This window comes from Cydia splendana, chromosome 18 (genome assembly GCF_910591565.1).
Source record: "Cydia splendana chromosome 18, ilCydSple1.2, whole genome shotgun sequence".
Taxonomy (NCBI): domain Eukaryota; kingdom Metazoa; phylum Arthropoda; class Insecta; order Lepidoptera; family Tortricidae; genus Cydia; species Cydia splendana.
The window spans coordinates 4,018,641-4,037,478 of record NC_085977.1 but is presented as its reverse complement, the minus strand read 5'-3'; the positions used below and the strand labels follow the sequence as shown (position 1 = coordinate 4,037,478).

Below are 18,838 nucleotides of genomic sequence, written 5' to 3'. Positions count from 1 at the left end.
GAAATATGACTATTTTTTGATGTAAGCTAAGCTGTGACTCTTTTGCAACAAATCAGTTTTTTATAATTCTTATTTGAAGATACTAGAATAGCTACATTTTTGTTAACATATATACTGTAATTATGTTGCGTTTTATACGGGTTTTTTTAAACAAATAATCTAAATTAAACCCACCTAACAATTCTGTTACTATGATAACTTTTTTTAAACTGTTAGTAGGTATATAGAATTATAGAACCTTTAAGAATTAAAAAGATTAATGATTGTTATTGTTAGAAAGTATATTAAATATAACGTTTAAGAAATATAAGCTGTATTCTAAGGGTGGTATTCCATCTATCCAATTTCTTTGTCCATGTGTATTGCGTCTCCGAGATTCGTTTCTCCAGTATTATTTTTCTGCCCCGATTCTATCACATTCACGAGCTAAGCGTCTGGAGAGACTACTCTCTAAAATAAATAAGGGTTTTACATACATTCATATAATCACGCCTATTTCCCGGAGGGGTAGGCAGAGGCCTTCCACTTGCTACGATCCTGACATATCTCTTTCGCTTCCTTCACTTTCATAACATTCCTCATACACGCTCGCCGATTTAGGGTGCTCGTGACCTGGCCTTTTATCAGGATTTCCCCGATCTGATCTGAGAAAGTCCGCCGAGGTCTACCCCTTCCAACTGCCACTTCCACTTCTCCCTTATTTATACACTCTCTTCGTTAGCCTTCTTTCACTCATTCGTATTTGTTCTCGTACAATGTACATGACTCGAGCCAAGCCCCCAGCTCCCGGCTAGAATAAATTATACAATCTTTAATGAGAGAGTGAGACGCACTGACATTGGATTGGACAAAGAAATTGGACAGGTGGAATACCACCCTTAGGAAGGAAGTATTATTTAAGTATTTCCCCCCCACTCGCATCAGTGTTGCCAATAAAAAAAAATACGTCTGGGCAGGGAGCTTTAAAATTGTAGTTTGGCAAGACAAGAGTCGGATCTTAGTTTGCACCGACTGTGAGACTGTGACACTCTTCGCAGTGACTTCACATACAGCTTGATGGGTGCCTTACCATGGCCAGACTGTAGACTACTGGCTATGTGTACAAGAAATTTTGTATAAGAATAAAGTTTTTTTCAAGAATTCTGTGTTTTAATATCTTTCGTTATTGATTTTTGTGTTATTCAGCACAGAATACATTAAGTATTCCATTGTATGTATATAGTGAGTATTATATTCTTTGATGTATATCCTGTATTACTAACACACACACATAGGCACATATAGGAACATATAGGCGTTATAAAAACGTTTACTAGGACTGATAGACGGAAGTATGAAAGTTGTCAAAAAAAAATTTTTTGAATCCAATGGAAATTCAATTAATGTACCCCGATCTACACTCGCGCCCGAATCGTGGCGTATCAAAGAACACACGAATGTGTACTCTGGCAAACCCACATTGTCAGTAATAAAAGGCGCAAAATTAAATTTTTTTGGGAGGATAACCCATCGCACCATTCGCACCTATTTTTTTTTAATTTGCCGCCATTTTCTACTGACGGAAATGGCTTACCAAACTATATTGTATAAGTGGGTGAAGTACTATACTATACTCTTTGAGGTGAAATGTCTTGGAAACAAGGCTCCACGCTTGTGTGCGAAGTTGGTGCGAAGTCTTCGCTCTCTGCAAAGAGTATAGTAAGCTCCTAGTGAGTATTATATTCTTTGATAGTAAGTGTTCTGTGATTCCCGCACGTATGTGGAGCCCTTGACTAAAAGCTGCTAAAAGACTCGATGCCACCATTATCTACCAAAAAAATACATGCTGTCATGTCAGTTGTCAGTATGAGTTCATCTGTCAGTGGCAACCAGATTGTCAACGAGTTTTGTCGTACGGCGCTTGTTCAATGCGCTCCGCAATTAATAAAATAAAATAATTGTTAATTATAAAAATGGATATTTTAAAAACTGATGTGACATGTGTTTAACGTGAGAAGATTTCTAATTGGCATTTCAGATACGTATAATTAATGGTCTTGGGTATTTATGAAGCGAAAAATATAAAAATGAGTGATAACGTGAGTTTTAGAGATATTATGGAGCCGAGGAGGACTGAGAGTGGGATATTCAGGTTCATGTCGCGGGCCTGGTACCCGCAGAGGACCCTGGTGATGGACAAGTACCTCAGCCCTCAGGATCTGAAGGATGCGGCCGCCAGTTCGGTCTTCTTGGAAACTGTGATCGAGGCGGTAAGAATTTAAGAATTATATTTGTAAATTAAAACCAAGGCTCGGAACCGGTTTTTTCTTCATACAAAAAATACCGGTATTATTACGTTCTTTTTCGATCTTTGGTTTATTATTCCATTTTTAATGGGACAATCTAATACTACGAAGTTGTTACCTAAATACATGATTCAGTCCTACGTAAAAGCATAATATAATAAAAAAATGGTGCTATTTCGGGTTTAAAAAAAAACCGGTTCTGAGCCCTGATTATAACCAGCCTGTATTCTTTTATTTTTAAATATTGAGGTATTTCTTTCAATGTTAGACCAATATTTTGTATAAAACTGACAAATATTTCCAGCAGAAAATACTGGATAACTAAGGCATTATTTGTATAAATATCAACAAAGAGGATCGTTGTAATTTACAAAACAAAGTATTACAGGAGTTACTAGACAGAGGGTTTCTTCTTCATGCACTGAACTCAAAAAGCATTTTAATCCATTTTTTTGTTGGAATTGTTCTCATTCAAAACTCATGGATAAGTCTGGGTAAACTTGGGCGGATGGCTACCATATCAATTGGAAGTTTCCCTATAAAGGCCATCTCACATTAGTGTTTCCCGAGCATTGGTGTCTAGTCAACTCTTTGGCTGCTGCTAGACGCAACGTTGCCGCGATGCCATTTTCCATGGCGCTGACTAGACGGTGATGCTCAAAAGACGCTAGTGTGGGGTGGCCCTAAGATGCCAATGGCATTCTCAATTATTTTTAAATTCCAGGAAAGTCTGAGAACGGGTGTTCCAAAAGAGAAGTTAAAAGAAGAAGTAGAGCAATACCTGGAAGAGATGGGGCTGGAGAAGAAGCTGCATGTGATCCGCTGGATGGGGATTGTGTTCCTCAAGATCGCCTTCATGATGAAGATAGGGATCTATGTTAATGAACCTTCAGTATTAAAGGTGAGTTAACTATAGTTGGTCAAAGCAAATTTGTCAGTAAATAAGAACAAAAAAACTATACTCATCCTATTCTTTTGGGTGCTAGTACTAGTGTAAGACAAAGATAGTATGATTCTCTCTATGTTGTTTGAAATGAGACAGTCCTTTGACAAACTATATAAAAGGCCGCACTGGTGTTGCAGGTGTCCATAATAATAATTCAGCAGATACGTCCCACTGCTGGGCACAGGCCTCCTCTCATGCGCGAGAGGGCTTGGGCTATAGTCCCCACACTAGCCCAATGCGGATTGGGGACTTCACATACACCTTTGAATTTCTTCGCAGATGTAATTATGCAGGTTTCCTCACGATGTTTTCCTTCACCGAAAAGCTAGTGGTAAATATCAAATGATATAATGTACGTAAGTTCCGAAAAACTCATTGGTACAAGCCAGGATTTGAACCCGCGACCTCCGGATTGAAAGTCGGACGTCATATCCACTCGGCCACCACCGCATGTGTCCATGTCCAGGCGACTGTAATTGCTTACCATCAGACGATTCGTCTGCTTTTTTACCTCTTATATCATAAATGAGCCATTCTCAACCAAAAGGGTGCTTATTGTTGGTTATCAATATACATCGGTAACTCGTGGCATTTAGGTAGCACTTAAAATATTAGTTAAATTAATTCCTTTTTTTAACCGACTTCAATTTCATAGAAGGAGGAGGTTCTGTATTCGGTTGTGGCTATTTTTTTTTTTTTTCTATGTACGTTCACCGATTACTCCGACATCCGTAGTCCGATTTGAGTAATTCTTTTTTTGTTTGAAAGGAGATACTTCCGAGTTGGTCCCATTTTAATTTGGTTCTGTTCTGATGATGGGATCCATGAGGAATTGAGGGAACTCCTCAATTTTTAAAGGCACATGCATAGTGTTTTGGGCATTTTCTTAAGCAACTCGAGCATTTTCTCCCGAAAACCACAAATTTGATGAAGTAGACCTGATGATGATGATTATTTTGATGATAATGATGATAATTTCTTTAAATGTAAGTATGTTAAGCGTTTACTCCGGCACCTGTGATCCGATTTGAGTAATTCTTTTTTTGTTTGGAAGAAGTTACCTCCAAGGTGTTTCCGTATTATTTTTGGTTCTGGTCTGATGATGGAATCCATGAGGAATTGAGGGAACTCCTCAATTTCTAAAGGCATGTGTTAAGTGATTTCGGGGTTTTCTAAAGTAACTCGAGCATTTGCTTCCGAAAACCACCAATTTGATGTACTGCAACTGTAGCCTTACCACGAGTTTGACATTGACATATTCGCTAACGTCTTATGCATCTAAATGTAACTTTTTAGTGGCGGGGCGGGCGGATGGATTTAGTTGACAGGAATTATAATTTCGCAGACGGACTCGAGAAAATTCCTGATTACATATTTACTAAAGTAATAGGTACACGAATTTAGTGTTAAACATGATCTTGTTACTAAAAATGGTAAAATAAAAACTTTTTACAAAAAAAATGAAACCGACTTCAAAAAGGATGAAATAAAATATTATCCTTTTTTATGTCTATGCGTTACCAACTGATATGTTTGAAGTCGGTGCCAAGCCAAATTTAAACCAAATAATTTAAACAATGTATTCCTAATTATATTTACAGACTAAAATAATTGCTTATTCAAGTCATTGTTTGTTTTGTTTTTCTTTGTTGTACCTAATATGTTATTTAGGAATATTTACAGATTATTCTGAGACTAAAATATTTTATAATGAATTCTGGATTTGGCCTAGTTTCAGAGAGACTGTCATTTTAGTTGAAACAATTTTTCCATTGTGACTCTGTGAAATACTCTTCTCTCTCTCTAACAAAGGAATAATTTGCAAATGTTATCTACCGGCGTCCTACACGTAGTAAATAGGCCCCAATCAACATTTGACTCTTTGTCAAATTGACAGAGTTAACACATTCACTTGCTGGCAGTGTTCCGCTGTTCTCTGTTCATAGGCGCTTTTCGCTACATAAGGGTTCACCCGTGTCATCGGCTACGCTAGTACTGTGTAGCTGACGCTGGCACTGAATGTGTTAAATTTAAGCTGGTAAATTTTGAAACATTAATTTCAGCTCAAAGAGGTGATGGGATCAAACCCAGTGCTCTTCCTGCCGACACACCGCAGCTACGCAGACTTCTGCGTGATGACATACCTGTGCTACCACTATGATATCGACTTCCCCGCCGTCGCTGCAGGGATGGGTAAGTCTTTAAAGAGGTGATGGGATCAAACCCAGTGCTCTTCCTGCTGACACACCCCAGCTACGCAGACTTCTGCGTGATGACATACATGTGCTACCACTATGATATCGACTTCCCCGCCGTCGCTGCAGGGATGGGTAAGTCTTTAAAGAGGTGATGGGATCAAACCCAGTGCTCTTCCTGCTGACACACCCCAGCTACGCAGACTTCTGCGTGATGACATACCTGTGCTACCACTATGATATCGACTTCCCCGCCGTCGCTGCAGGGATGGGTAAGTCTCTTTGAAATACCTAGATTGCGAGTCGTGAAGAAAAATGTCTATTGAAGATTGCAAGGCCTGTATTTGAAATTTTTAATGTTTTCGCAAAGTCCCTCCCTCTTAGCACAGAATAAGTAATAGTACTACCGTACAGAAAGGAAACTTCCTACAAAACCAAAGTTTGACAGCGGTTCAGGGTCGAATCATGCTGTCCCTTTCTAATATATGGGCACTATCCCTTTCGGCTATTTAGGGTTGTCAAAATTCAAGTCATTATTTTATCTGTGGTCGTGCACGCAAAGGGACATCAAGTTGTGTCAACCCTAATAAATGCTCGGACCAATGATGAGCCGAACGGAGCCGAGTTTGCCGCACCCCTGCTCTTAGTAAAAATACGTACAAGTGCTGCTCAGATAGTCCCTTTTGCTTGTAATGCTTGTTATGTGCATAATATCAATAGCCCCCTTTTAAGCCTGCCTATTGTTACGGACGGGTAATACGGAACCCTACACTGAGCATGGCCCGACATGCCCTTAGCCAGTTTTAATATTTAGATAACTTTTACAATTCTACAATACAACATATACAATAGTTATTTACGATACAAGAGCGGAAAAGAAGAAATTCGAATCGAGTGGCGATAAATTAAAACACGACCGAAGTGAGTGTTTTAAATCGACACGAGTTGCGAATTACCTATTCGGACGTGTATTTTTTTTACAGTACATATGGCCCTTTAAACTTTTGACATCGCACGAAACGTGCTATTTTACGCACTAGTGCGGGAAAATAGGACCATATGTACTGTAAATATTGTTTACAGTACATATGGTCCTATTTTTCCGCACTAGTGCGTAAAATTGCACTTTTCGTGCGTATGTCAAAAGTTTAAAGGGCCATATGTACTGTAAAACGTTGTACGATACACGTGCGAATAGGAAATTCGCAACTCGTGTCGATTTAAAACACTCCCTTCGGTCGTGTTTTAATTTATCGCCACTCGTTTCGAATTTCCTCTTTTCCGCACTTGTATCGTAAATAACTATTATGACAACAATCTAAGCCTTGACACAAGCTTCAAGTAAACAGTTGCATTATTAATTTATTATAATCATTCTGTTATAGACTTTAGATCGTTATAAATAAAGACTACAATAGCGAAAAGACGGGTTGAAACCACTTCTCAATGACGTTTGTACTACGTTATTAGAGAATTATTATAGTAAATAATGAATGAACTAACAATAGGTACTAACAAACTAGCATCCGTATCGTATAAGCCGGCTATATGTGTAGTCAATTTCGATTTCACATGAATACTTCACATTATTTTTCTAAGTACACCTATAAATAAATATTATAGGACATTTTTACATGAATTGACTAAGCCCCCCGGTAAGCTCATGAAGGCTTGTGTTGTGGGTACTTAGACAACGATATATATAATATATAAATATTTATATATATAAAACAACCATGACTCAGGAACAAATATCTGTGTCATCACACAAACCTTACCGGGATTCGAACCCGGGACCATCGGCTTCATAGGCAGGGTCACTACCCACTAGGCCAGACCGGTCGTCAAACCTATTATCATTATTTGTGTATTACGTAATTAGGTACACGTGTAAAGTTCACCCTCCTTCTCACAAGATGTTATGACAAAAAAATAGGTATCTAAAGGCCTGTCCAGACGAGAACAATTTTTCGCCAATCTGATTAAATTGTCCGATCAAATTCCGATTGTTGGTTGTTGTAGTGCGGACGCAAATGCCAATTTGGCCACTTTCACCAATTTTAAATTTATGGTGATATTTAAGCGCTCTAAATGAAAAAAAAAATGCCCCCAATCGCGAATACTAGCGTCACAAATTGGTATTCTTGCGTCCGCATCCCATTTTATCGGTAATATCGGTCATAATAGGCGGTTGAATTCTGCGAGCCAAATTGGCGTTTGCGTCCGCACGGCCTGATTTGATCGGACAATTTAATCAGATTGGCCAAAAATTGTCCCCGTCTGGACACGCCTTTAGCTGATATTCCAATTTCTTTGTCCAATTCTCACATTTTGCTTAGTGAAAGAAAGACCAAGAAATTGGACAGTTGGAATACCAACCTAATTAGCTTTCCGAAGCGAAGTTGGTGGTGGAGGACATACAATACAAGCGAGCGACAGCTGTCAAATAAGCAATATATCCCCCACTCACTAGGGCGGCGTTAACAGTCCGAAGTCCGATAAACGATAAGAATTGCGACATACCTAGCAAAGAAAAGTAAATGTTTACGCGTAATGTAGCCTTGTAAACAACTGCGTTGCGTACACGCGTCAATATTGACATGGTAGTATTTTACACCTAATCGCCCAGGGCTATTATGACTGCGAACCACTTTTTTCGTGTATTTGCCTCTCTTTCGGTCGAATATACAAGAGTGAGAGAGAATTAAGCAGCTAATGAAATGTCGATTATCGATACTGGCGGTAGGTTCTCAGGTTGGGGGCAAGGTAATCAAAATCAATACATATATGTATAGTAAGTTGAAACTTATATTTCGCAGTTAAAGCTTAATCTGTACCTACAGCGTGTAAATCTGCCTATAATCAAAGACATATGTAACTCCGTATAAGATGAATAAAGTCTAAGAAAAAAACGTGCCTCGGAAATCAAGAAAAAGTCATTTTCGGATAGATGGCGCATACACCTTTGGCCTATGGTCGGCTAGATGGCGTTGACGACACCGTTTCATATTTAACAATTTTAACACATAGGTATCAGTGAATGAACGTGGGTCAAAATGATATAAAAATAATAAAATAATTTATCCATATATATAAATTTTTTCGATAGTATTATACGTTTTCATTTTGAGTTTTAATCGTGTGTCGATAAATGGCAGTAAATTTACTGTGACTACAAAATTTACTATGTCAGGACCCCTCTATACTATCTATTCTCTTTGCTATAATATATATCTATAGAACTTTAAATCAAGTATAGGTTGATGTAGGTTTGACGTATATATATATTCGCTTGACGCAAACAAATTCATTTAGGTAAACATAATTTACCCAACGTCAAAAAAAATTACACTTAAGTACCTACCACCTTTATAATACCTTTATAATATAAAGGTAGTAGGTACTTTTATTATATGTTTACGTTAGGTATTATTATATATAAAATCAAATAAGTTTTACCGCTGTGAAAATAAAATGTATGTGATAGTAATAAATAGCAGGTTGAATACCTAGTGATCAACAAAGATAAGCAGGTCAATAAACGACAAGTAACATTTAAGTAATAGTAAGTGCGAGTCGGACTCGCGCACGAAGGGTTCCGTACCATAATGCAAAAAACGGCAAAAAAAAAACGGTCACCCATCCAAGTACTGACCCCGCCCGACGTTGCTTAACTTCGGTCATAAATCACGTTTGTTGTATGGGAGCCCCACTTAAATCTTTATTTTATTCTGTTTTTAGTATTTGTTGTTATAGCGGCAACAGAAATACATCATCTGTGAAAATTTCAGCTGTCTAGCTATCACGGTTCGTGAGATACAGCCTGGTGACAGACGGACGGACGGACGGACAGCGGAGTCTTAGTAATAGGGTCCCGTTTTACCCTTTGGGTACGGAACCCTAAAAATGGAGACCCAGGCTCTCCGAATCATGTTGTACAGTCAGCAGCAGAAGTTGCTAAGCGGGCGAGGTGTTCAAAATTACCTTAACGCGCTCTTATTCTCTTAACAATAAAGTCGCGTCAAGATCATTTTGAACATCTCACCCGCTTAGCAATAGTTATTGCTGCTGACTGTACCTACGTATTTCATAGTAGGTATGTATGTCCGTAGTCTTATGTGAAACCGTAAAATGATTAAAACTCCCTTTGTATTATAATTTCATGTAAATTTGTTATGTTATTTAGTCCTATTGTTGTTACTTTTATTTATATTTAATTAATGTTTAAAGTAAAATTAATGGTATAAACAATCATAAAAGTAAAATTTAAATATATCATATATGTATATTATAATTTAATAAGTAAACTACTATGCTATTCTAAAAGACCACTGCGAGCTTTACTGAGTGCAAAGGTGCCCATCACACTTGCCGCGTTACCACGTTCTATGGCGATGATCAACCTTTGCACCAGGTACGAACCCGCGCGAGCATGTTTAAATGGACTACTTTGGACACAATACTTTGGTCAAATCTACCTTATGTTCCCTTTTGGTTGAAACACTAGACCCTATTACTAAGACTCCACTGTCCGTCTGTCTGTCTGTCTGTCCGTCTGTCTGTCACCGGGCTGTACCTCATGAAACGTTCTGTTGCCGCTATAACAACAAATGCTAAAAAATACGGAACCTTCGGTGGGCGAGTCCGACTCCAGTTTTTTTTTAATTTTAATGACTTTGATGACCAGACTTCTACTCCATGGCGGTGGTGGGGCGGCGCATGCGCGAGACGTGCGCGTTCTACATCCGCCGCACGCTGGTGGGGGCTCCTCTCTACGCCGCCACGCTCAAGCAATACGTACGGACGTTGGTGGCGAAACACTGCTCGCCCATCGAGTTCTTCCTCGAAGGGACGAGGAGCAGGAGCAATAAAAGCTTGCCTCCTAAATATGGTGAGGAATTGAGGACAGTTGTAGTGTACTCTTACCTTTAATAACTGGAGTGGCCATTAAGAGCTTACCCCTCTGCCGAAAAACTTGCACAATTGCGCAAACTTTTGCATGGACTGACATGGCTATTTGACGTTACGTACAAATCATGTAGAAATAGCAATACATTTGACGTCCCCTCCCCATAAATATGTATTAAGTAAGTACCTATATTTCATCAGGTATGCTCTCAATGAGTCTGGTGCCATGGTTTGCGCGTGAAGTCAGCGACATCACAATCGTCCCCATCAACATCAGTTACGACCGCCTCATGGAACACGGGCTGTTCGCCTACGAGCATCTGGGCGTGCCCAAACCTAAAGAATCGACCGGGGTGAGTACGATTATAGTCCGTATTACAGTAAACTTAATGCTGTGGTTCGCGTGGAGTATGCGACATCACAATCGTCCGCATCAACATCAGTTACGACCGTCTCATGGAACATGGGCTGTCCGCCTACGAGCATCTGGGCGTGCCGAAACCTAAAGACTCCACCGGGGTGAGTACGATTATAGTCCGTATTATAATGACCTAAGGGCGTGATTCGCGAGAAGTAAGCGACATCACAAGACTAACCAACGGTATATAATTACCTACAGAAAATAGATTATGGTTCAATTATTAGTATTATTATTTATTACAAACGTAGTAAGTAGTTTGCTTAGGGACCGATGTCAATGTATTAATAATACTATTTATTGATTAGATTAGAAATCCGATAAGCTATTAGGGTTTAGATACGAACAAAGACTTATCAGCTATTTTCTAATCATAAGTATGTTATGCAAAATGTAATGACATAATAAAACAGCTGTGCTGTTAGATTTTATAGGTCCAAGCATTTGATTACACGACTTTAACTAACACAGATGTTCGTAGACGTACTCCCAACACTCAAAAATAATACAAAGGAGTCACAAACATTATCAACTTTTAATTTACGTGTGATATAAGTACTTCGACAGGAAATACCGACAATAACTGATTGACAAGTTACCATTATTATCATGTTATCGGTTTGCTTATTGCCTTGTTACACGCTGATGTAACATAGTAAACAGTAACTAGCGTGTTGACCTCCGTTTTCGCGCACATGTGATAAGTATACGCAATGTAAACATACCTCACTCTCAAACACTATTTACACTGCATACACAAGAGCATAGTAGAAGTGCGCCACGACAATATGACGCATGCGAGATAGACTACCCATCTCTTTAACAATTAGAAAAAGACGTGTAGTCTATTTCGCGCACAAAATACTGTCACGGCGCACTCGTGCTATGCCTAATGGCAACAGTACAGCCTGTAAAAAAAGAGTAGAAATTAAAAAGTGGCAACACTGTAATGTCGTCCTGATCTCTAATATAAATTGATTTGGAAGGGACTACAGTATACTCTACTTTTTTGTCAGATTGAACTTGCTTCTTAAAACATTATGTCAATTGAATAAGGTTTAATAATTCTTACAGTTTCTTGCCTATGTACGGTTTTAAACTTAAGAGCTCCACAGACCTTATTTAATCGTGGTCCACAGACCTTGCCATAAATCTCTGCGATGTTTGATACATTAATTGCTTATTAAGCAGGTGCAACAAATAGGTACCTACAGTCGATTGATGAAATGCCGCAATGTATAAACGTCTCATACGATTTATTGCAAGGTAAGCGAAGCCTTTTAAACCTTACGTCTTGCATAGTTTTCAATTCATAATCAAGGCAATATAAAAAAGCATTTGTCTAAATTAGCCTTCTAATTTAGGCAAAAGCTGTTTTATCCGCCAAAACTCATTATAATTTCAAGTGCGTTTAACTGACGCAACGACGTAGGTAGGTACGTATTTAAATATGAAGTTGTAAGATATATTAAAATATAATTTTACATAAAAAAGGGTTTTGGCTAAATTTATCCTCGTTTTGAATAGTTGATACTTTGACCTTTTGAACGTTGACAGCGTTAAATCAATGGATATTCGTACTCTACGTCACAACCTGCTTTGTCTTCTGCATAAAGTAAAACATTATACTTACAATAATATTACCATTAAGATCTTAAAATAACGCAAATAAAACACGTGACTTGATCGTTCGACGTTCGAATAAAAATATAAATCAAATATACATACAATGTATCGAAACGACGGAATGGCCGTCACATGGTTTTAAAAAAAACCGTACAAGTGCGAGTCGGACTCGCCCACCGAGGGTTCCGTACAGCCCGTAATACTTTTAGTATTGTTATAGCGGCAACAGAAACATCAAACATCAAACATCAACATTTATTCAGCAAATAGGCCACAAGGGCACTTTTACACGTCAACATTGAATTTACATACAAGCAAAAATAATAACATCAACAATTTTATAAAATAAAACTAACAATTCAATCTAACGTATTACAATTACTAAGAGATGTATATGGTCTCTTAATGTCGAATTACATACAAAATACAGATACAAAACACAAAAAAAAATCTATAATATTTAGAGGTGTAAATGTCTCTAGGTGTCAGAACTATAAGATTATATAGTTTATCAAGTTATCCTTAGAGATGTATAGGGTCTCCAAGAGTCAATATCCTGTATAATTAATACATTCATTAAGAGAAAAGAAACATACGAGAGCAGAATGAGGCGTCTCACTGTAATTAATTAATAAAAATAAAGTTACTAAGTATAATAGCTTGTGTTAGCTTAAACAGACCAGTCTCCACAAACAGCACCCGTTCACGAGTATGACGCGTATCTCAGCCATCGCCTCCCTCAACCTTCATTCGGGGAAGTGGCGACCCGATCAACGACGCCACCGTAAGTAAAGACTTTTAAGCGAGCATGACATGTTCAAGCTACCGGCCTATATTAATATTAAAATAGTAATACCATGTAGCTGTAAGACACGGCATTTTGTGGTCGTATGTTACATAAAAAGACAGTATAGCTTCACATAATTACTAGCCTAAGTTGACTTAGAGATGTAAAGGTCTCTAAGTGTCAGAAACATTAACAGAAATACATTATCTGTGAAAATTTCATATGTCTATCACGGTTCGTGAGATACAGCCTGGTGACCGACAGACAGACGGACAGCGGAGTCTTAGTAATAGGGTCCGGTTTTTACCCTTTGGCTACGGAACCCTAAAAAGGAGGTTGGCAATTTGCCGGAATCTTTATTTCGTATTGAATAGACCGTAAAAAATACTTATAACATTTATGCCATCCTCTTACAGGGTCTTCTGAAATCCCTCCACCGCCTAAACGACCACTTTGGCAACATCTACATCAACCTTGGCACCCCCCTCTCCGTACGCGAGTACCTCAACGCCCCTACAGAAAGCACCGAGCGCCTCAAACCTGTAGACCTACAGCAACTCACTCCAGCACAGTTCCAAAATGTCCAAGACTTGGCCAACTATGTGATAACATTACAGCAGAAAAATACTGTAGTGACAATATCGAACTTACTGGCTTTAGTACTAATGCAAAGTTTAATGAAAAGTGAGGTCTTAAGTATCTCACAAGTTTATACTGAAGTTGAATGGATGGTAGGAGTGCTAAGGCAACTAGGCGCGTCGGTATTTGAGAATGATGTTAAGAGTAGCGTGGAGAGAGTGCTCGTGGTTCATAGGAGCATGATGAGGGTGGACCAGCATAGTCGACTCAGGCTGGTGTCTAGTGAAATCATGGAGGTGTCGGCGGATGTGCAGAAGAAAATGAAAGGTAAGTTTCTTTGGAATAATTTTGTCAGCTGATGAATGAATGAAAATGTTAACAGTAGTTGAAACACCAAAAGGAATAACAGTTATTATGATAAATAAATACTGTTAACTACGACTATTTGACACCCATGTTTCTTTACAAACAAAAAAAAAAATACAAAAAAATAAAAAAAAAATACAAAAAATAAAAGTAAAATTTCAATACATAATATCTAGTAAAATTTACTGTACTTTACATGAACTCGTCTGTGACTTTAACTTTTCTAACAAAGAGCGTGCAATTCTATGAGGTCACTCTCAGTTTCCATTAAAACATAGGAAGAACAAAACATATCGATTTATATTAAAATTCTCATATTAATATTATAATATTAATATTTTTCGACTCACGGGAGTTTTATAGTTAAAATATATCGACTCCATCAGATTATGTGTGGGGACTTAGTTCTTAAATAATAATAATAATAAAAGACGTTTATTCAAGAAGTTTGAACATAGGTACATAATAAAAGTTCTTCTAAGTTTTTACTTAGATTTGCCTACATTTTAACACATCGAGTGCCGGGCACCCGCTCAGCGGGTCCTCAGTTTCAGTCTCAGGGTCAGTAGTCGCTTTCCTCTACAAAGCGGGAAAATGCTGAGATCGGCTACGAGCGTGGCGCTACGAAATCGTTGGCAGTGGTTTTGTAAAGCTTATATTTACCTTTCAGGCCACATAATAAAAGCGGAGACGATGGTGAACGCCGTGCCTATAATCCAGCTCCAACTGTACGTGAACCCTGTCCTACACTACCTCGTGCCGCCGGCCGTGCTGTGCGTCATAGTTGCTAGGGGACCAACTAGTAGAGGTAATTTGACAGTGATAACTTTTGCCTCTATAACGGGCTCGCGTGAAGTCGCGAAGCCTAAAAAAAACAATACAACCTGTGAAAAACAACAATACAACCAATAGAACAGCGGTTTGTAACACCTACTCTTTTTGATAAAATGCTTTGTGTCCACTACCCAAAGGTTGTCTGGAAGAGATCGCTCTTTAGCGATAAGACCGCCTGTTGTCTGCCTCTATCTTTACTCGATTGTTTTTCTTTAAGCTGTATGTTTTACTGAGGTGTGCCAATAAAAAGTATTCTATCTAAAATAGTCAGAAATTAGAGAGTCAAAGTCAAAGGTTTCCTAAAGTAATTAACTATATAGGTACATCATATAAGTTATAAGGGTTAAAATGTCTGGTTATTTTACAGAGCAGTTGGAGGCAGACTACAACCGCATCAGAACGATGCTTAGACATGAATTCTTCCACCTCGAGAAGACTGAAGCCGCGGTAAGCAGAGTTCTAACTTAAATAAAACTGAAAATGAATTTCGGTATTTGGTTATTAAAGCGTTTCTTTTATCTTTTGCCATTTTTATATATTGTGACCTTTTTTGCCACTTTTGGGTTATTTCTACTCAGAATCATGAGCTCTTTCGATCCTAATGGGATAAAAAAAGTCCCAGAGTTTTTTTTCCTATTGTGCTACCATTTTCCCGTATACTTTGTATGGCGGTAACAAAAAGGAAAGTTTGAAAAATGTATGGAAATTTTAGGACACTTTTTTTCTCCTATAAGGATGAAAAGGGCTCGCGATCCTGACTAGAAATAACACAAAAGTGGCAAAAAAGGTCACAATATATAAAAATGGCAAAACTTAAAAGAAACGCTCATTATGTGTATTGATGGCGATGACAAAATAGTATGAATTAGTAGGTTGGACCATGGTATAATAATATACTCCGCCTGGTACTCCATTCCCGTCTTTTCTAGGTCACCTAACTGACACAAGCCTACGTCATCATGCGACAGCGCTATATGATAATATGCGATAGCGCTATATATAGCGGCCATGTTGTTGTGACGTAGGCCTGTGTCACTCTGGGAATAGAAGACCATGTTTTATGAGACTATGGGTTGGACCTAATTATTATAGCAACTAAGATTTCACTTATTCGAGCACATTTTCAACAATTTAGTTACCAAAAAAGAATAATGTCAATTTTGAAGCTACAATATTATGGACTACATTAGGCATTGTTTGTTCCAATTTAAAATATAGTTTTTAGTGAAATGATTGGTTACCACATAAATTGCACACGGCACATCGTACGTCGTCGAACTAAAGCTTTGCTCTAATTCCAGACATTCTCACAAGCTCTAGAATACTGCCTGCAAAATGGAGTACTCGCGACAGAAGACGACCTTACCTTCACACCAGGCTCGGACACGAAATTGTCGTATTTGCTCAAATGGGCTATATGGCCTGCCCTCTCCACACTGCTCATCTGTGCCGATGTCATGACACAGGTAACGTCATATATTATAAAATATATTCGAACGATTTGAATCGAATCATCACACCATATCGCATAGCGAACAATAAAGTATGTTTCTCTTACCCCGTATTGAATTTCAATTCAATTTCAATGTCGTTTAGTTCACACATATAAGTTTACAGTACAAAACCAAATCACTTACACAGTAAATATAAAATAGGTACATTTTGTCAACATTTCATATTTAGTTTTAATACCATAGGTAATTATTTACCTATAGATTTATTCAATCAACATGAAGGTTGCGCTTTGCTCCTACAATAATACATACATATAATCACGCCTATTTTCCGGAGGGGTAGTCAGAGACCACGGACTTCCACTTGCTACGGTCCTGACATACCTCTTTCGCTTCCTTCACTATCATAACATTCCTCATATACGCTCGCCGGTTTAGGGTGCTCTTGACCTGGCCTTTCTTCAGGATTTCCCCGATCTGATCAGAGAAATAATTAATATTAAAATGATAATATGTTTCAGCAAACGAGCTGTACACACAAGCAAGCGCTGACATTGGTGCAGGCGGCGGCCGAGGCGAGGCGGCGGCACCCCTACTGCCTCAGCCTCGACGCCGGCAGCAACTGCTGCAGCGGCCTGCTGCTGGCCGGCGCCACCGTCCGGGACAAGAGGTCAGTCCTACTAACAAGCAGTACACACAAGCAAGCGCTGACACTGGTGCAGGAGGCGGCCGAGGCGGGGCGGCGGCACCCCTACTGCCTCAGCCTCGACGCCGGCGCCAACTGCTGCGCCGGCCTGCTGCTGGCCGGCGCCGCCGTCCGGGGCTGCGGTCAGGTCTACTGTAGGATGTACTTTTTAGGTTTCCGTACCCACAAGATGGCGAAACCTACTATGTAGCCCACAAGATGGCGAAACCTAAACACAAGAAAAACTACGAGAACGGTAGATGGTAGCACTTGCTTTGGCAATGTAGGTACATGTTTATATTTCCGATTCAGGCCACAACATGGCAGACCCTCCAACGCGCACTGTCCCATACCCCAGCTGCTTCGAGTTACTGCGAATCAATATGTGATTGCGTGAATTATTTCTCGTGAATGCAGTTTTTCGTATTCTCTAGGCAGCTAATCTAACGTTTTGGTACATTCAAGCAAGTCACCATTACTCTGTAAAAGGTCACCTTTTAAAATTTCTTTTCTCTCATGAAATGCTCATGTACGCGATGATGTCACTTTTATACAGTTCAACTATCTTTCAGCGGTAGATCTGTGAGTAAATTATGACTATTTTCCTTGCAGTGCCACGGAACAAACTTACATCGTGTCACCAGCCGTATTGTCCGAATGCCGCCGCCTCGTCAGCTCCGTACTGCCCGAGTTCGATGTCGACTTTACCGCCACCAACCCCGTCATCTTGGACCAGAAACTCGCTTCTAGACTATAGATTGACTTGATTGTTGGTCTAGTTCAGCGGTCGGCAACCTTTTAGCAGCCAAGGGCCAAATAGTAGTTACCGAAGTTGACGCGGGCCGCACTTTGTTAATAGGTATTTATGACTTTATCAGACATTATCGTTTGTCAATATTACATACAAAATAGCCAGGGAGGCTCGCGGGCCGCTGATCTAGTTGAAACAAGCATGATTATTCTATAGATTGTTGTTTAGGTTGCAATAGGTCGGCGGCAAACTATCATACAGTTCGCCTTGTAAGCGGTTACCTCCTTCGTTGAAGAACTGTTATATGTACTATCTGTTGTATTTCGCCTAATGGGTCGTCCATTAATTACGTCATACAAAATTTCGAGTTTTAGACCCCCCACCCCTTTTCCCAAGTAACACACAAGCAGGATAATAGAGTAAAATTATCATCTTATTCAAATTAAGATTGCATAAATTTTGTGTATAAGCGGTGGAAATTACTAAATTTGGAATAAGAAAATATGTGGGCCTAGTGGGGCCTATATACCAATAAATGCTGAATAAATTTTGCATAGTATCGGTTTTGCATATTAAAGCTGAATAATACTTATTTCTTACACAGTCAGACATTATTCAGCTTAAAGCATGTGTGGTTACTAAAAGCTGCATAATAGCAGCATTAGCAGCAATTAGCTGTATATATTTTGTGTCGTGAGATATTAAGCAGACAATATTAAGAAAAATGTGATAGTGGCTACTAAATGCTGAAAAGAAGCGTCGGTGAAGACTTTCAACTGTATAAAAGCGGTTGCAGTTTCTGTTTTAATGCTAGTTTTTGAATAAAGGTGGACGCTATTACTGGAAGCTGTAATGAAATCCACATATTATTTGTTATTCAGTAGCTGCATATATGGGTTAGTTATGGCTTTTATAGACATAACGTCTGAATAATAAATACTAAAACAACACTTATACTTAAGTTATAGCGATTTTAGTACACATATACTATCTTTTCTTGCTAA

The 18,838-nt window shown here is 38.8% G+C and overlaps 1 protein-coding gene and 1 long non-coding RNA gene across 4 annotated transcripts in view; both read left to right on the top strand.

Moving 5' to 3' along the window:
• LOC134799383 (uncharacterized) overlaps positions 1 to 18,838 on the top strand; it is a 78,034-nt gene that overhangs the window by 57,726 nt on the left and 1,470 nt on the right. The gene's annotated exons all lie outside the window — the stretch shown is intronic.
• LOC134799306 (dihydroxyacetone phosphate acyltransferase) lies at positions 1,882 to 17,935 on the top strand. 2 transcript variants are annotated; one of them, XM_063771688.1, is made up of 11 exons: positions 1,882 to 2,249; positions 3,010 to 3,186; positions 5,295 to 5,424; positions 10,114 to 10,317; positions 10,536 to 10,687; positions 13,582 to 14,071; positions 14,781 to 14,918; positions 15,312 to 15,391; positions 16,246 to 16,410; positions 16,920 to 17,068; positions 17,696 to 17,935. In XM_063771688.1, the coding sequence occupies exons 1-11, from the start codon at positions 2,031 to 2,033 to the stop codon at positions 17,838 to 17,840; spliced, it is 2,049 nt and encodes a 682-aa protein (XP_063627758.1). In that variant the 5' UTR covers positions 1,882 to 2,030; the 3' UTR covers positions 17,841 to 17,935. The 2 variants fall into 2 exon arrangements, with proteins under 2 accessions (XP_063627758.1, XP_063627757.1); XM_063771687.1 differs by lacking the exons at positions 1,882 to 2,249; positions 3,010 to 3,186; positions 5,295 to 5,424 and adding an exon at positions 5,578 to 5,698 and having other exon boundaries at positions 17,696 to 17,918.

Excerpts from the sequence above, each read along its gene's own strand:
- LOC134799306 (XM_063771688.1), top strand. The coding sequence starts at position 2,031 with ATGGTCTTGGGTATTTATGAAGCGAAAAATATAAAAATGAGTGATAAC. Across the intron at positions 14,072-14,780 it reads TGTGCAGAAGAAAATGAAAG|GCCACATAATAAAAGCGGAG; the intron begins GTAAGTTTCTTT and ends TTTACCTTTCAG. Across the intron at positions 16,411-16,919 it reads GTGCCGATGTCATGACACAG|CAAACGAGCTGTACACACAA; the intron begins GTAACGTCATAT and ends AATATGTTTCAG.